Raw genomic sequence first — 16,393 nt, 5'->3', positions numbered from 1 at the left:
GAAAACCTGAATTAAACCCGACCTATTGTTCACCCGACCCAAATCTAATCCGACCTGTTATTAACCTGAACTAAACCCGGCCCAAACCCGATAAGAAGTATGACCCAACATGATCCAACTCAAGCATGACCCAACCTGCATAGGTTATAGAATTAATTAGAATTGACCCGACCCGAGTTGGCCCAACCCATCCTTACCGACCCAAACTCGACCCGTTTACCCGAATTGACAGTTCTACCCGACCTACAAAATTTCTCAAAAAGTGTTGATATTAGCCTTCAATTTTGGAATTTTTTGTCTTTTTTTCATCTAGAAATAAAAATTTACTATAGTCCCTAATACCCTCTAGGAGTCTAATTGGGTGGGTGAAACCATCCAATTTTCCTTTAACGGCCAATTTACCGATTTACAACTTGCACCGATTTCATTAATTCAAGCCTATTACGAACATTTATGACAACATATAGTAATAATAAATGGTTCCAAACAACATTATATATCCCCGAGATGTATCTCCTAAAATCTCAAGCCTTTCGACGCTTGGCCCCGAAATCTCAAAAAGCGTGGATATTAGCCTTCAATTTCGGAATTTTTTAACTATTTTTCGCCGAAAATAAAAATTTTCGAAATGTTTAACATGGTCTTTAATACCCTCCGAGAGTCCAATTGGGTTGGTGGAACCATCCAATTTGCCTTTAAACGACCAATTTACCGATTTACAACTTGCACCGATTTCATTAATTCAAGCCTACCACGAACATTTATGACAACATATAATGATCATAAATGGTTCCAAACGGCATTATATGACCCCGATATGTATCTCCTAAAATCTCAAGCCTTTTGACACCTGGCCCGAAACCTCCAAAATTTCTCAAAAAGCGTGTATATTAGCCTTCAATTTTGGAATTTTTCAACTTTTTTTCGCCCGAAAATAAAATTTCCGAAATGTTTACCATGGTCCTTAATACCCTCCGAGAGTCCAATTGGCTGGGTGGAACCATCCAATTTGCCTTTAAACGACCAATTTACCGGTTTACAACTTGCACCGATTTTATTAACTCAAGCCTACTACGAACATTTATGACAACAAATAATGATCATTTATGGTTCCACACGGCATTATATGACCCCGAGATGTATCCCCTATAATCTCATTTCTTTTCGACAACAGGCCCTGAAACCTTCGAAATTTCTAAAAAAGCATGTATAACCTTTAATTTTTGAATTTTTTGACTTTTTTCGCCCGGGAATAAAAATTGCCGAAATGTTTACCATGGTCCATAATACCCTCCGGGAGTCCAATTGGCTGGGTGGAACCATCCAATTTGCCTTTAAACGACAAATTTACCGATTTATAACTTGCACCGATTTTATTAACTCAAGCTTACCACGAACATTTATAACAACATAAAATGATCATATATGGATCCAAACGGCATTATATGACCCCGAGATGTATCCCCTAAAATCTTAATGCTTTTCGATACCGAGGCCCCAATACATTAGAAATTTCTTAAAAATCGTGGATATTAGCCTTCAATTTTGGAATTTCTTGAATTTTTTTTCGTCCGGATATTAAAATTGCCGAAATGTTTACCATGGTCCCAAATATTCTCCGATCCGGGAGTCCCATTTGGTGGGTGAAACCATCCAATTTGCCTTTTAACGACAAATTTATCGATTTACAACTTGCACCGATTTCATTAACTCAAGTCTACCACGAACATTTATGATAATATATAATAATCATACTCCCTCCGTTTCAAGTTACTCGCAACAAACTTGGTAGTTGCGGACTCCTAGGCAAAAGATTGGAGAAGGATTAATTAAAGGAAGGGGTAAGTAATTAAAGAGAGAGAAAGTGGAGGGAAAGTTAGTGGTCCCAAATAAAGTAGTGGGAACATGTGAGGTAAAGTTGGGTGGGATTTTTTTCCCTCCCTTTTTTTTTTTTGGCTGATCCTTCTAAGGAGCCAAATTGTTTTCCCTCCAATATTTTCATGAAAATTTAAAAAACACATTCAAGTTTCAGATTTTTTCAAATCTGACTATTTTCCAAACAAAAGGCCCTTATAAAAGGCTCATTTCAGATTCATTCCCCCCTATTCAATCAAAAGACAAGTCTGGGAATAGGGGGGAGGGAAAACACTGTTCACCATTACGTACATAGTTCACCATACTTAAATTGTTTCCAAAATTACAAAAACCATCATCAACATTAATTAATCCTAATTCCTAAGCTGAGTTAGTTGCAGTAGCTGTTCTTTGTATATAAATTAGGCTCCACTGAAAGCTTCCAAAAATAAACCAGGCACCTCCACTTCATCACCTACCACCAGATCTGCAAAAAAAAAAAAGGGGACTCATGGAAGAAATCTTTGACGATTTTTTTATATCAATCAAATATTGATGGAGCAACACACAGATGAGTCAAGTGAGACCAACAGCACACAAACAGGGTCAGATTCAAATGAAGGTAATCAGCAACAAGACAATGAAGGCAGTGATGCTGGGGACTCACAGTCAGAATCAGAAGAAGAAAATCAGCAACAACAAAATGGTAGGCAACGCAGAGAGCTCAACATTGAGGAAAAAAGACAGATTGTAGATGATATTCTGCTTAACATGGAAGGGACTCACTTCCAAGAGGTCTACTAACCTCATTAGCAATCAAACACCATGTACACAAATCTACTACAAGTAGATGGTTCAAGGAAATAAAAAAAAACAGATTCTGCTGGGGAATGTTGTTGATGTGAGGAGCAAGAAATTAGGGAAAAAAGGGCCTAAACCAAAACAATACACAGATGAGTGGCTAATGTCTGTCCCACTGTACAAGAGAACAACTAACAGGAGTTATGCTGCTGCATTGAAGGTAGCACATGTTGTCATACATAGATTAAAAAAAAAGGAAGACTAAGGGCAGTCTCAGCAACAAATCACCCAACCCTTAGTGATAATCACAAAGTGGCAAGGTTGAAATGGGTGCTTAATCATGTGAACCCTATTCCAAGTGAAGGTAATCCTAGTTTTATGGATTTTCAGCATCATATTCACATTGATGAGAAATGGTTCTATTTGAACCCAGAGACAAGGACTTTCTACCTCACACCAAATGAGGAAACACCATACAGAGCACAACAGTCAAAGAGGTTCAAACTAAAGGCCATGTTTATGGGAATGATAGGGAAGCCACTATATGATGAGCAAGGGACTATGCTTCACTTTGGGAAATATGGGTTCTTTCCATTTGTGAAGTATCAAATGGCTAAGAAAAAAAGCAAAAACAGAGATGCTGGAACCATGGGAACAAAGGCCATACAAAGTGTAAACAGAGAAGCAATTAGGGACATGATATTACAGCACATCATTCCTACAATTCATGCTCAATGGCCAGCACAACTGTCAAAGAACATAATCATTCAATGGGATAATGCTAGGCCTCATCAAATTCCTAGGGATGAAGATTTTTTGGCAGCAACTCAAGCAAATGGGTTTAATATCCAATTTGTATTTCAACCTGCCCAATCCCCTGACCTAAATGTTTTGGACCTAATACAATCAATACAATATCAATCTTTCCCAAAGAATTTGGATGAACTTTTGGAGAAAGTTGCTGAGGCTTTTGAGGAATTTTAATCCAACACTGAACAGGTATTCATGGATCACTCTACAGTCATGCATGGTAAAAATATTGGAAAAAAAGGGAGGAAACAACTTCAACCCACCACACATGGGTAAAGCAAGGCCAGACAGAGAAGGCACACTACAAGACATACTAGAAGTGGACAGGGAGCTCATCACAGAAACTGTGAACTACCTCAACACTCTTTTTGTTGACACAACAGGGCATCAAGAAGACACACAAGACATGGAAGTGGATGCAGATTAACAAGATGCTGAGACTCATAACAATTTTTTGAACAGGGGATACAACACCTACACAAGATCACTGACTGCCACACATAACCAGTAAACCTTTTAAATTTTATTTATTTTGCCTTATAAATGTATTGGTTATGTGTATTTTGGTAGATAGGATAGGCATATTAGCAAGGCAGTCACTGCAGTGTAGTGTACAAGACTTAGGACTTTTGTAAAGTGTCCATATTATGAATATAAATCACAACAATTAAACACAAATGTTTGTCCATCAGATGGGATTGTCTTAAACAGGGCTAACTCACTAACAAGGGTACCTCAACAACAACCTTGAATTGAGGTTGTTGGAGCCATCCCTTGGGAGTGGTTGCTATCAGATGAGTCCCTTCATCATATGAACACAAAATAAAGGATTGATGCATAGTTTAACAGGGACTCAAAGCACCAACAGAATACACCCACATGTAAGGCATCAGGGACTCATTTGACAGACATCAGCAACCACTTGCCACTTCATGCACCAACACAGACCAACCACAAGGCAGTAGGGACTCAATGACATATACCAGAGCATCATCAACACAAACACTAAGCAACAACAGATACTAGAGCATAATCAACACAAACCCTAACCATCAGAGCATCACCATCAAAAACATGTATCAACAACTAATTCCAGGGCATAACCATCACAAACCCTAACCATCAGAGCATCACCATCAAAAACATGTATCAACAACTAATTCCAGGGCATAACCAACACAAACCCTAACCATCAGACCATCCCCAACAAAAACATGTATCAACAACTAATTCCAGAGCATAAACAACACAAACACATAGCAACAACATATAGCAGAGCATATTCAACACAAACACTAAGCAACATCAGATACCAGAGCATAACCAACACAAACCCTAACCAACATGATATAACACAAACATCAAATCAGCAAAATAACCCAAACCCTAACCACACAAATTCATACAGTAACTCATCAATCAAAAACATCAAATCAACAAACTAAGATTATTATAAGTAAACAGAAAGAGAGAAGAATCGTTACGCTGCGAGATCAGTTACTGGGAGGGAAGTCATGAGGGTATTTCTCTCTCAACCAAGCCATATAATCAGGGTCCCGTTGCTGCAGTCCTCCGTCAACACAGAACGCACCCTTTTGTTCCCTGTAGAAGACCCAGCACCAGCAGTACGCTTCAGGGACTCGGGAAGAACTTCAGTAATGGGTTCAGGGGAATCAGGCACCTCAACCACAACAACTACGACCTCGCTCCTTCTCATAACCACCTGATAAGTCTATTATATATATATTTTTATTCCTGGTCCCACGGTCATATTTGTGCTTATTTGAGCTCTACGGAGCTATTTTTATTACTAATATACGTTTTCTAGTGTTTTTGTAGAGATGATATTATTTTGCAGGAATTTTCATAATTATGACAATTCTCTAGCTTTTTGAGCCACTACAAAGCATTGGAGTCCGATTGTATTTTATGACCGAATATTTAAAGCCCAAGACTAAATTAGAGAAACTGAGTTCGGTGATTACTCTCTCTCTCTCTCTCTCTCTCTCTCTCTCTCTCTCTCTCTCTCTCTCTCTCTCTCTCTCTCTCTTTCCTTTTACTCTTTCTTTACTCTCTTAATAGTTCTCTTAGATTTTCTTTCTCTTAAACCTTTGTTCTTAATCTACTCTTAATTCCAGATTTATTTTGGTAACGATTTCTCTTCTCTTAATCTTAGTTGTTTATTTTATTCCTTTCATCATGACTTATTTTATTGCTTTGATTAGTTTAGTTTTTAATATGTGTGAGTAGTTTTATTTCTAGGGTTTATGGGGATCCATAAATAATATGAAGGGGTAATTTATTGTTGTTAATTATCAATGCTAGATTAATTTCCTATTGATTGATTTAATGCTCTGTGACTAGATTAGGCCTATCTTTTATGCATGAGTTTGACAACATTTATTCGAGATTCGAGAGATGAGAATTGACGTTTAGGTCTAATTTCAATAGGAAGGTTAATTTATAAATGGTTAAGTCGAGATTCGAGAGATGAGATTTAATACCGGTAGATTAATTCTGTGATTGTAATACGCAGCGAAAGCCCTTTACAATCTGGTTAATTGATGCATTGATGATTGACTACTATTGATTTTTGATATTGCATGATAATTTCTTATTGAATTGTTTTAACGCTTTACAATTACGGCTTGTAAAAGTATAGCAATATTGAATTGATGAATCGAGCAGATGTTAATTTGATATTAAAGGCTATTTTCAATAAGAACTTAGATCTAGTAAATTGCGAGAGCCTGTTAGATCTATGTTGATTAATAAATTGCGAGAGCCTGTTAATCATGTTATTTATGCAATGTCAATGATTGATTACTATGTTTTACCCTGGAATATTATTTATTGGTGAACCTATGCCCTAGATAATTTTATATATTGTTTTCTCCCTATTCTCAATCTTAGTAGTTTAGTTTCTTATTCAAATATAAATGTTGGTTACTTCATAATCTAGATTATTTTAATTAATTAGGAATAGAAAGACTTGTTTCCCTATGGAGATCGACCCTACTTCCCTATCTGCTTTAGTTAGAGGATTTAGGTATTTATTTTTTATTAGGGGATACGACTTTACCCTGTCACCACCAGATCTGACTCCTCAGAAGGGTTGTCCTGATCTGCAACCCCTTCATTCACAGCCAAAGAACCACCGGCCCCTAGATCTGGACCAGTTCCAGCCTCATCAGCGTTAGGTTTTGGTGGTTCTTCGACAACAACATCATCCTCGTCATCAATGGAGTATATAGGCTCAATTTTAGCCCTAATTTTCCCCCGATGATAACAAGAAAAGGTGACGGAGCAGCAGCAAACTGGTTTCATGATTCCAGTGCCGCGATGACATTTGTACGACGTAGACTGAGAATCACCGTCTTCTTTTTTGCGACAAGGGGACTTCTTCTCATTTGGGATGGAACTCATTTTGGATTTGGTTAGGGTTTCAGAGAGAGAATCAGAGAAAATCGCAAAATGATAGAGGAGAGAGAAGAGGGAATACGAAAGTAGATCCAGGGTTTATGAGGGAATTCTGGAGAATTCTCCAGTATTTGTTCAAACTGGGCAGCATAATCAAGAACAATTCAATGCAAAATAATGAATGAGGTAGTTGGGGAGTTGGATAAATTCAGAAGAAATAAGTTAGGGGGGTTAATTTTTGGTGGGAATGGTTAGGTTAATTGAATAGATTAAGTACTAAGTAATTGTACTTATAAAATAACAAAACTCATTAGCACAAATATTTAAGGGCAATATGGACATTTCACACAAAAAAACTTACTATAAAAGGAAATAATATAACTTGTTGCAAGTAATGTGAAACGCCCATTTTTAGTAATTGTTGCGAGTAACTTGAAACGGAGGGAGTATATGGTTACAAACGGCATTATATGACACCAAGATGTATTCCCTAAAATTTCAAGACTTTTCGACAACCAGTCCCGAAATCTTCAAAATTTCACAAAATGCGTGGATATTAGTCTTTAATTTTGGAATTTTTTAACCTTTTTCGCTCGGAAATTAAAATTGCCAAAATGTTTACCATGGTCTCTAATACCCTCTGGGAGTTCAATTGGCTGGGTGGAACCATCCAATTTGCCTTTAAACGGCCAACTTACTGGTTTACAACTTACACCGATTTCATTAACTAAAGCCTACTAATAACATTTATGACAACATGTGATGATCATATATGGTTCCAAACGGCATTATATGGCCCTAAGATGTATCTCTTAAAATCTCAAATCTCAAGGATTTTCGATAACGGGTCTCGAAACCTCCAAAATTTCTCAAAAAGCGTGGATATAGATAGCCTTAAATTTTTTATTTTTTTGACTTTTTATCGCCTCTAAATCAAAAATGCCGAAATGTTTACCTTGGTCCCAAATAAAATCCGGGAGTCCAATTAGGTGGGTGGAACCATTCAATTTGCCTTTAAATGGCGAATTTATCGATTTACAACTTACACCGATTTCATTAACTCAAGCCTACTACGAACATTTTTGACAACATATAATGATCATTTATGGTTTAAAAACAGCATTATATGACCCCGATATGTATCCCCAAAAATCTCAAAGCTTTTCGACATCGGGCCCCGAAACCTAAAAAATTTCTCAAAAAGCGTGGATATTAACCTTCAATTTTGGAATTTTTTTTACTTTTTTCGCCCAAAAATAAAAATTGCCGAAATGTTTACCATGATCCCTAATACCCTACGGTAGTTCAATTGGGTGGGTGGAACCATCTTATTTCCATTTAAACGACCTATTTACCGGTTTACGACTTGCACTTATTTCATTAACTCAAGCCTACCACGAATATTTATGACAACATATAATGGTAATTTATGGTTTCAAAAGTCATTATATGACCCCGAGATGTATCTAATAAAATCTCATATCTTTTCGACACCTGGCCTCGAAACATTCGAAATTTCTCAAAAAAGCGTGGATATTAGCCTTCAATTTAGTAATTTTTTGACTTTTTTTCGCCCAGAAATAAAAATTGCCGAAATATATACCATGATCTCCAATACCCTCCGGGAGTCAAATTGGGTGGGTAGAACCATCCAATTTGCCTTTAAACGACCAATTTACCGGTTTACAACTTACACCGATTTCATTTACTTAAGCCTACCACGAACATTTATGACAACAAATAATGATCATATATTGTTCCAAACGGCATTATATGACCCTGAGATGTATACCATAGAATTTCAAGACTTATCGACCCCGGGCCCTGAAACCTCCTAAATTTCTCAAAAAACGTGGATATTAGCCTTCAATTTTGGAATTTTTTGAATTTTTTTTCGCCCGCAAATAAAAATTGGCGAAATATTTACCATGGTCCCTAATACCCTCCAGGATTCCAATTGGGATTGTGGAACCATTCAATTTGCTTTAAACGACAAATTTACCGGTTTACAACTCTCATCGATTTACCGGTTTACAACGGCCAATTTAATTAACTTGCACCGAACCCGACTTGAATCGAAATTGACGACCCAAACCCGTTTTATCCCGTCTAAACCCGAATTTAACCCAACTTTGTAACTAACCTGACCTGAATTCAACCTGACACGCTCCTAACTTGACTCGAATTTAACCCAACCTGTTACAAACCCGGCGATCCGAAATCAACCCGACTTCACTACAAGAAAAACAATTTTGGGCAACGGATTAATAATTTATGGGCGAAAAAATTAATAATCGTCGCCCAAACATCTAATTATGGGACCACAAGGTAAATTTTGTCGCCCAATGTACAATAATAGGCGACGACCAAGATTTGCGTTGCCCTTATTCATAAATGGGCCACGAAATTATTGATAGTTGCCCATTAATATGACTGGGGCGACAAAATAACTTAACCCATTGCCCAAACCAATTAAATTGGGCTGAAAAGGATGTTTAATGTCGTTTCCCATCAATTAAAATTGGGCGGAAATAAAACCCGCTTAATAAAAATCCCAAATATGCCAAAACTTCAAATATTAAACTCCGTACATCATCAGTTTCATTACTTCAGTTCTTCCCTTTCCTCTGTCCCCTATTTGTACCAGAGCTTGCAAAAGCCATTGAAGAGCTATAGTTTTTGCGTGTTTTTGGTCAATTGTGTTTCTTTATACAATATCTAAATCCAAGTTTTTCCTTTCTCAATATTACTTTCTAGTTTGTAATTTTGTCAAACCCTAATTTGTTTGTTAATTTCATAGGTGGTCCGGCGGTGGTTAAGGGAGGCGATAACAACGGCTTCAACGCATCCTCTTAACGGGTCAGTTATATAGTGGTTAATATCAATCGAATTTTGTTTTCTGTAAAAAAAATAAAAAATATTTTGATGCAAAATAATTGTTATTTTATATTTTAATCGAGTGACATTCGAGTTTTGTTTCAATAATGAAATGCAAAATTTGTTCTTGAAAATATTCTATGCTTCTAATTTTCCCAATTTAGATCAATGACGCTATTAGTTTTGGTTAATTTCCCTGATTTTGTTTCGCGTGATGTAAGAAGCTTAGATGACAGATTTGTCCCAAGAAATTGTAAGGATTCTTAGTTGGGTAAGATTAACCCAGAATCTGATTGAATTATAATTGCTCGTGTAATATCAATTATTAGAGAGCATATTAGAGGATATTAGCTCGCTTAATATTCAGTGAGAATTATATTGTCTTTAGGATGTTGAAGGACAATGATATTAGTTTAATTACTTTGATAAGTGGTTTTCTATCGGGTCTGATTTTTTATAATTTCAGTTGTTGTTAGTTTGTTACAGATTTACAATATAGAACTTAACATTCTAATTATTACATGAGTAAATTGACTACATATAGAGAGATTTAATTATAAGAGAACATGTCTTATTTTAAAATATGGCAAACTAGAATCTTTATTTGAACTACCCATGTAATATGAGTGAGCAGAATCAATAGAGTATGATAAATATTGACTTTCATTCTGATTAACTCATGTGCAAATACGAACCTGACTATAATGAACCACGAACTAATTAATTTTTTTGCTTAATTGTAAAGATCCTTCTATTACCCCTTTTGTTCAGGAGCTTAGGAGCTTCAAAGAAGATCTGAACATTAGTGTTTCTTGACCAAGCTACCAATATTCAGGTTGGTGTTTTTTTAAAGCATATAACGGCCGGTAGGTATATAAAAAAGGGCTCGTCGAACTACTATACTAAGCGCTTACCTATAAAAGAAAAAAGGTATATAGTATATTGAATTTTCCAGATTCTATCTACGGAATGAAGATAGGGCAGAGGGGAGAGAGCTCAGTGAGGAAATAAAGAAAGAAGAGCAGGGCAGCTAATTGAATAAGCGCTAGTTCCTTAATTTCTTTGGTTAGTGAGTATCTAAATGATACGAGTCTTCCAAAGATTAACTTTTACAAGTGGTTTGAGAATAGGGTAAGTGAGCACACCTTTTTTTTTCCTATTATATATTTTTTTTCTCTTTTCTTGATTGTTTTCTTTATTACTTATTGTGAAATACAGATTATTAAGCTGTGGAAAGATGGGGATGTAAGGATTACCGAAGAGTTATTTTGTTTAGCAAGAGGACCCATGAAACGTGTTGTGACTTATGATGGATATATCATTAATGGATTTATATTTCACACCAAAAAACGGCAAAGAAATCGAAAAACTCAAAATAGTGATGTGGTGGTTAGAGGCGATGAGGAAAGTGGAGAAAAGAATTTTTATGGGATTTTAGAGGAGGTTATTGTGTTAGAGTATGGTGCCTTAAAAAATCGAACAAGTCCCAAAGTTGTTTGTTTAAGTGTAAGTGGTTTGACGTGTTTAGTGACGGGAAAGGGATTAAAAAAGACAATTTAGAAGCAGTGCCTATCAATGTTACTCGGAGGTTAAGAACCAATGAGTCATTCGCTTTAGCTTCTCAAATTGAACAAGTTTTCTATGTGACTGCTCATAATGAAACAGATTGGATAAGGCAAATCCACGAAACTTCTTTGATTTCCCTAATGATGAAGATACTCATGAAAGCGAATCATTATGGGATCATGTGGCTCCACCGGTTACTAACTATGAAAATGAAAATGATGAAGACATTAATATAGTTAGGGATGATGTTGAAAATGAAGTGGTGTACGCTAATATCAACCAAGGAGATGATTTCATTAATGAGGATGAAGAGGAAGAGGAGGAGGAAGAAGAAGAAGAGGAGGAGGAAGAATTGTCTAATATGGAATCTACATTGCAGGCTCTTAACGATGACCTTGAAGACAATGATGATGACAGTGATAGTTCTAGTGAATAACGTACTTAGCATATGAAAGAGTCATTTATTTATATATTTGAAACTAGTTAAATAATTAAATATGCTCAGATGCTTTATCAAAGCTTTTGCTTTAGTTATAATGTCTATAACCTCTTGGTTTAACTAATTTTCTGTTTTTGTTTATGTATTTGTGCAGAGTAAGTAGTAACTAACTATAACTTTTCTAATTGTTGCTTTTATAATTTAGATTATGTTTTTAGTTCACTTATGCTAATGGATGATAAAAGATTTAAGCAATGAGCTTGGTGATTCTAAATAGTATATATTGAATTCGATATAGGTGAAGAAGTGGCTAATTAAGGAGTTTGTTTTAGTTAACTAACTGGTTGGTTTTTGCAAGGTATAAAGGGGCTGGTACTCTGATCAACAGTAGGTAATATGTGTTTTCTCCTCAATTCTAGCTTAACATGTGGGAATTAAAATGCTCTTTCAGTGAGTTAACATGAATATTGCTTGTTTATTGGCCAAATTTTTTATTTTTGCAAGGCAGTATTCATTAACTCACATAATAGTATGCATATAGACAAGTATAAACCATGTTTCCTAACAACTTTTTTCATGATTTGTGCTTGTTATCTTTGAGGAAATGATCCCTACAATGTTACCAGTTAGTTTCATGCTCATAAGTCACTTCTTTTGAACTACATTTTATGTTGCTCTGAATGCAGAACCATCTCATTTAATGTTGCTCATAATTTATTTAATTATTGATTTTTTTATAGGAAAATGTCAATCATTCCAACTTCATCAGAACAAGATCAACAAGAAAATGAGATTCAACAACCACCACCAAGGTTGACTTATCGTGAAAAGCGAAGGATTGACCAAGCTGAGCTTCGACAAAAATTCCCTGATCGTAAGAGGCGTGGCCCTACTAGGGGTTTAAAATATGCTTCCAAAAGAGCAAGAAATCCAGAAGAAAATATTACGTTAACTTTTATGGATGAGCTTCGACGTGTGGTTGGTGAAAAGGCAAATGAGTTCATATGTGATTGTAGCAATTGGGTTGAAGAGTTTTGTCCTTTGAATGCATTGTATGCCTATTACACTTGATAAAATTACCTTTTATCATTTCCATTTCTTAATGTGTATGTGGATGATTATGATTTAAATATTTTCTTTTTGTCACAGGAATTGGGCTAAAATGGACCCTGATGCGAAGAAAAGTTTATATGACAAGATTTTGGTGAGTTAAAGTATATATAATTCAATTATAAAAGTTATATATAGTTAGATAAATTAGCTTTTTTTTTAAAGCAAGTCGGGAATATTATTAATCAAACCAAATCAACATCCGCCAAGGCTAATATTCCTTGGGGAAAAGAGTCAAGAAAAACAAACTCCGACCCACTAGGGGGAGGGATCATAGCAGCATAATGTGCAACAACATTACCTTATGTTGATCTGCCAACTTTCTGTTGCTTAACAGCAGTAATAACAGCACTTGCATCCCCTTCCAACTCGACTTTAGTAAGGGATAGAGACTTAGCTAATAACAGCCCCATCCTAGCAGCAAGGGCCTCGGCCAGCTTGACAGAAAAATCACCTTGATATCTCTTCACTGCAACAGCAATCAAACGCCCCCTATCATCACGTATAACAGCACCAAGGCCCACCCCATACCCTATAATTATAGCTGCATCAGTGTTTACCTTCAAGCAACCTTCAGGTGGGCGAAGCCAGCTGCTTCGGGAAGTCAGTCCCCCTGCCTGACCACACCCCACAGCCTTGTTGTACTTCCTGTAAATTAGCTTAATAATGATATGTTCTGTCAGATTTAATTTTATTAATAATGATATGTTCTGTCAGATTTATTTTTATATTTAACTTGATGATTTACTGGGCAAAATACAATTTACCTGAAAAGATTGGTGGTTCGGACGCGACTGATGCATTGAGCTTTCAATGTTCTATATTATATAGACATTGGAGGTTTAGACTCAAAGAAAAATACTATAGAGGCAAAACAAAGGCAGAGGCTAGAGACAATAGACCTTCTACTATTGATCCAATACAGTGGGATTGGTTGGTTTATGAGTATTGGAGTTCCCCAAAACAAGAGGTAATGTGCTTCCTTTGTTTAATTTATTGCTAATATGCTAAATATTTTTGCAATTATACTACATTAACTTGCCGGCTCAACTTGTAGGCCATTAGCAAAGTGACCACAGCAAATAAACTGAAGTTAACTGAAACACCGGCTAATGGTGCAAAGTCCACAGCAAGAATTTTCTATGATATGATGTGTAGTTTTGGCCTTTTACTACAAAACGTACAAGTTAGACATTATTTATTGTAAATTCTATGATATGGTGTGTATTTTTTTCATACGTAGATTAACGAGACACAAATTGTTGCCAATCAAGTCGAAGGGTCATCTGAACATGCTGAACTGCAACAAGATCCCATCTATGTGAGATTATATGATGAGAAGACAAAAAAGTATGCGAGATTACAAGGAAATTGCCCAGGAATATTATTGTTGTTCTGTCTTTCATGTTACTATTTAAATAGTTATGCCTACATTAGCCTTATCTCATACTTAATATGCATAATTTTTTAGGATGATTTCATTGAATAGGCATATAAAAAAGGATGGAAGTACTATTTGGGAACCAAATGCTGAAAAGAACTATGAAGAACTCAAAAGGCTTCACGAAACTGAAATCGCAGAACATGGTGAGGACACACTGAGTGTAAAAGATGCTTATATGAAGGTATTAAAACCTAAATCTGGATATGTGAGAGGACTTGTTCCTGGAGCTCGACCACCTACAAAAGTTAGAATCCAAGGAGATGATATGGATAGGGTTCAACTCTCTACTCAAGTTCACACACTAAGTGCGTCAAATGAAGAGCTCAGAGCATCTAATGAACAACTTAAAGCATCAAATGAGGAGCTCAAAGCAGAATTTTCAAGAATGAACAAGGAAGCCATTGAACGTGAAAATAAACTAAGAGAAGATATGCTAAAAATGTTTGAGGAAATGAGGTATGCAATTTTTTCACAAATGATTTAATTTATTTAGGCCAATGAGTTATAAAGTTAGATCATAATGTACTGTGATCAAATTTGGGTTGCATTGTCTTCCGTATAGGAGACTTAACTGTTTCTGGTTTATATGTACTGTGATCAAATTTGGGTTGCTGCCTCAACGCTACTCGATGTTGCTGCAATGCTTCTGCAACGATGTGGGGCTGCCGCAACACAACTGTCTGTGGAAGGAACGCAATGCAGCAGTTGTTGCTGTGGTGCTGCCGCAACGCTGCTGTTGCTGCTGCAGTGCTGCAGCAACGCTGCTGTTGCTACTGCACTGCTGCCACAACGCGCTGCTGTTGCTGCTGCACTGCTGCCACAACTCAGCTGCAATAGTTTTAGGAGCTTTTTCCACGTGCAGCAGTGTATTCACTAAGCTTGATGTGTGTATATCTGATATGTAGATGATTTACATTGCAAGTGATGGAAGCATACATTATTATTAATGTCAAATTTCTCTAATTGACAAAGAACAAACATGCATTACATATCAAACCATTTAGCGTTCATTAGAAAAAAAAAATGCTAATTATGACTTGATACATGGAGAGGTGATTGCCCCTAAATTTCACAATTGTGAGTTTATATTATTTCAAAATGCATTTATCAAGATTTTTGTAAAGATATGTAAAAATATGACCTCCCTTTTATGTGGTGAAAGAAGCAATATTTTGTAGCTTTAATTCTATTTTATTGTATCTTTTTAAATCGTGTATCTAATTTTGGAATATTGTTTTACAGGAAAAAATGATCGTGATATTTTCATGACAAGCCAAGGAATATGATGTATATTTTGAATATATTTTCTCTTATTACAGGTAGTAATTTCTTGGGATTGATAAATTTAACTTATTGCGATCATAGTACTTGTTTCTTAGTAGAAAATTTTAAATTTAGTTGTAATTTTGATTACCTTTGGACCATCAGTTGAACTTGGAGAAAGTCGTAGTACTTTTTGATGATCTTTCAGTTTTTATGAACTATGAAAGGCAATTGTATTGAAATTGTGAGCTATTATGTACTATTGTCCAATGAATACTGTATTGATATATATTATATATATGAAAGAGTGCAGGAGAATGGTAAAAAATTAGTAAGACAACAACAGTAAAGTCACACATAACTTGTTGCCCATGCAATGATTTAGGCAACAACATAATCAAACATAAATCGTTGCCCATTAAAAAATTTAGGATAAAATTCAATGAATATTCAGATTTAAAATTGGCGCTGTATTTTAAAATTGGGCAAAAGATATAATAAGTCGTTGCACAAATTTGTTTGGGCGACGACATAATTATTGCCCATATCTATGTATGCCATGTCACAATTTAACGTTTGGGCGACGAAATACTGTAGTCGTTGCCCAAAAAGCAATAACAAAGGCAACGACAAGCAAGATTCATAGCACAAAGGTATAACTTCGGCAACAACATAATCTGACGCCCATACCCTGCTTTGTGCAACTAAATGAAAGCACGTCGCCCAAACATGAATGGGCGTCGACCCTATGGCGACGAGCCCACGACGAGTTGAAGTTCGTTGCCCAAACTAATGGGCGACGAATAACC

At 36.0% G+C, this 16,393-nt stretch overlaps 1 protein-coding gene across 16 annotated transcripts; it reads left to right on the top strand.

Annotated features, from left to right (window-relative positions):
* Positions 1-9,420: 9,420 nt before the first annotated feature.
* Positions 9,421-15,846, top strand: LOC110724447. Of its 16 annotated transcripts, none has more exons than XM_021903907.1 (9): positions 9,485-9,744; positions 10,534-10,597; positions 10,718-12,158; positions 12,508-12,819; positions 12,917-12,971; positions 13,629-13,847; positions 14,121-14,227; positions 14,349-14,777; positions 14,884-15,555. In XM_021903907.1, the coding sequence occupies exons 4-9, from the start codon at positions 12,512-12,514 to the stop codon at positions 15,224-15,226; spliced, it is 1,461 nt and encodes a 486-aa protein (XP_021759599.1). In that variant the 5' UTR covers positions 9,485-9,744; positions 10,534-10,597; positions 10,718-12,158; positions 12,508-12,511; the 3' UTR covers positions 15,227-15,555. The 16 variants fall into 16 exon arrangements, with proteins under 16 accessions (XP_021759637.1, XP_021759560.1, XP_021759569.1 ...); XM_021903891.1 differs by having other exon boundaries at positions 10,534-10,893; positions 10,981-12,158; XM_021903925.1 differs by having other exon boundaries at positions 10,508-10,597.
* The last annotated feature ends 547 nt before the right edge of the window (positions 15,847-16,393 follow it).

This window comes from Chenopodium quinoa, unplaced genomic scaffold, assembly GCF_001683475.1.
Source record: "Chenopodium quinoa cultivar QQ74 unplaced genomic scaffold, ASM168347v1, whole genome shotgun sequence".
In the NCBI taxonomy this organism is placed as follows: domain Eukaryota; kingdom Viridiplantae; phylum Streptophyta; class Magnoliopsida; order Caryophyllales; family Amaranthaceae; genus Chenopodium; species Chenopodium quinoa.
The sequence above is the reverse complement of the archived record's forward strand: the minus strand, read 5'-3'. Positions and strand labels throughout refer to the sequence as shown.

Bases quoted from the DNA above. Each gene is read 5' to 3' on its own strand.
- LOC110724447 (XM_021903868.1), top strand. From the start codon at position 9,446: ATGCCAAAACTTCAAATATTAAACTCCGTACATCATCAGTTTCATTAC. The intron at 9,578-9,685 runs GTCAATTGTGTT...TTAATTTCATAG, and splicing joins ATAGTTTTTGCGTGTTTTTG to GTGGTCCGGCGGTGGTTAAG. The intron at 13,848-14,120 runs GTAATGTGCTTC...TTTCATACGTAG, and splicing joins GGAGTTCCCCAAAACAAGAG to ATTAACGAGACACAAATTGT.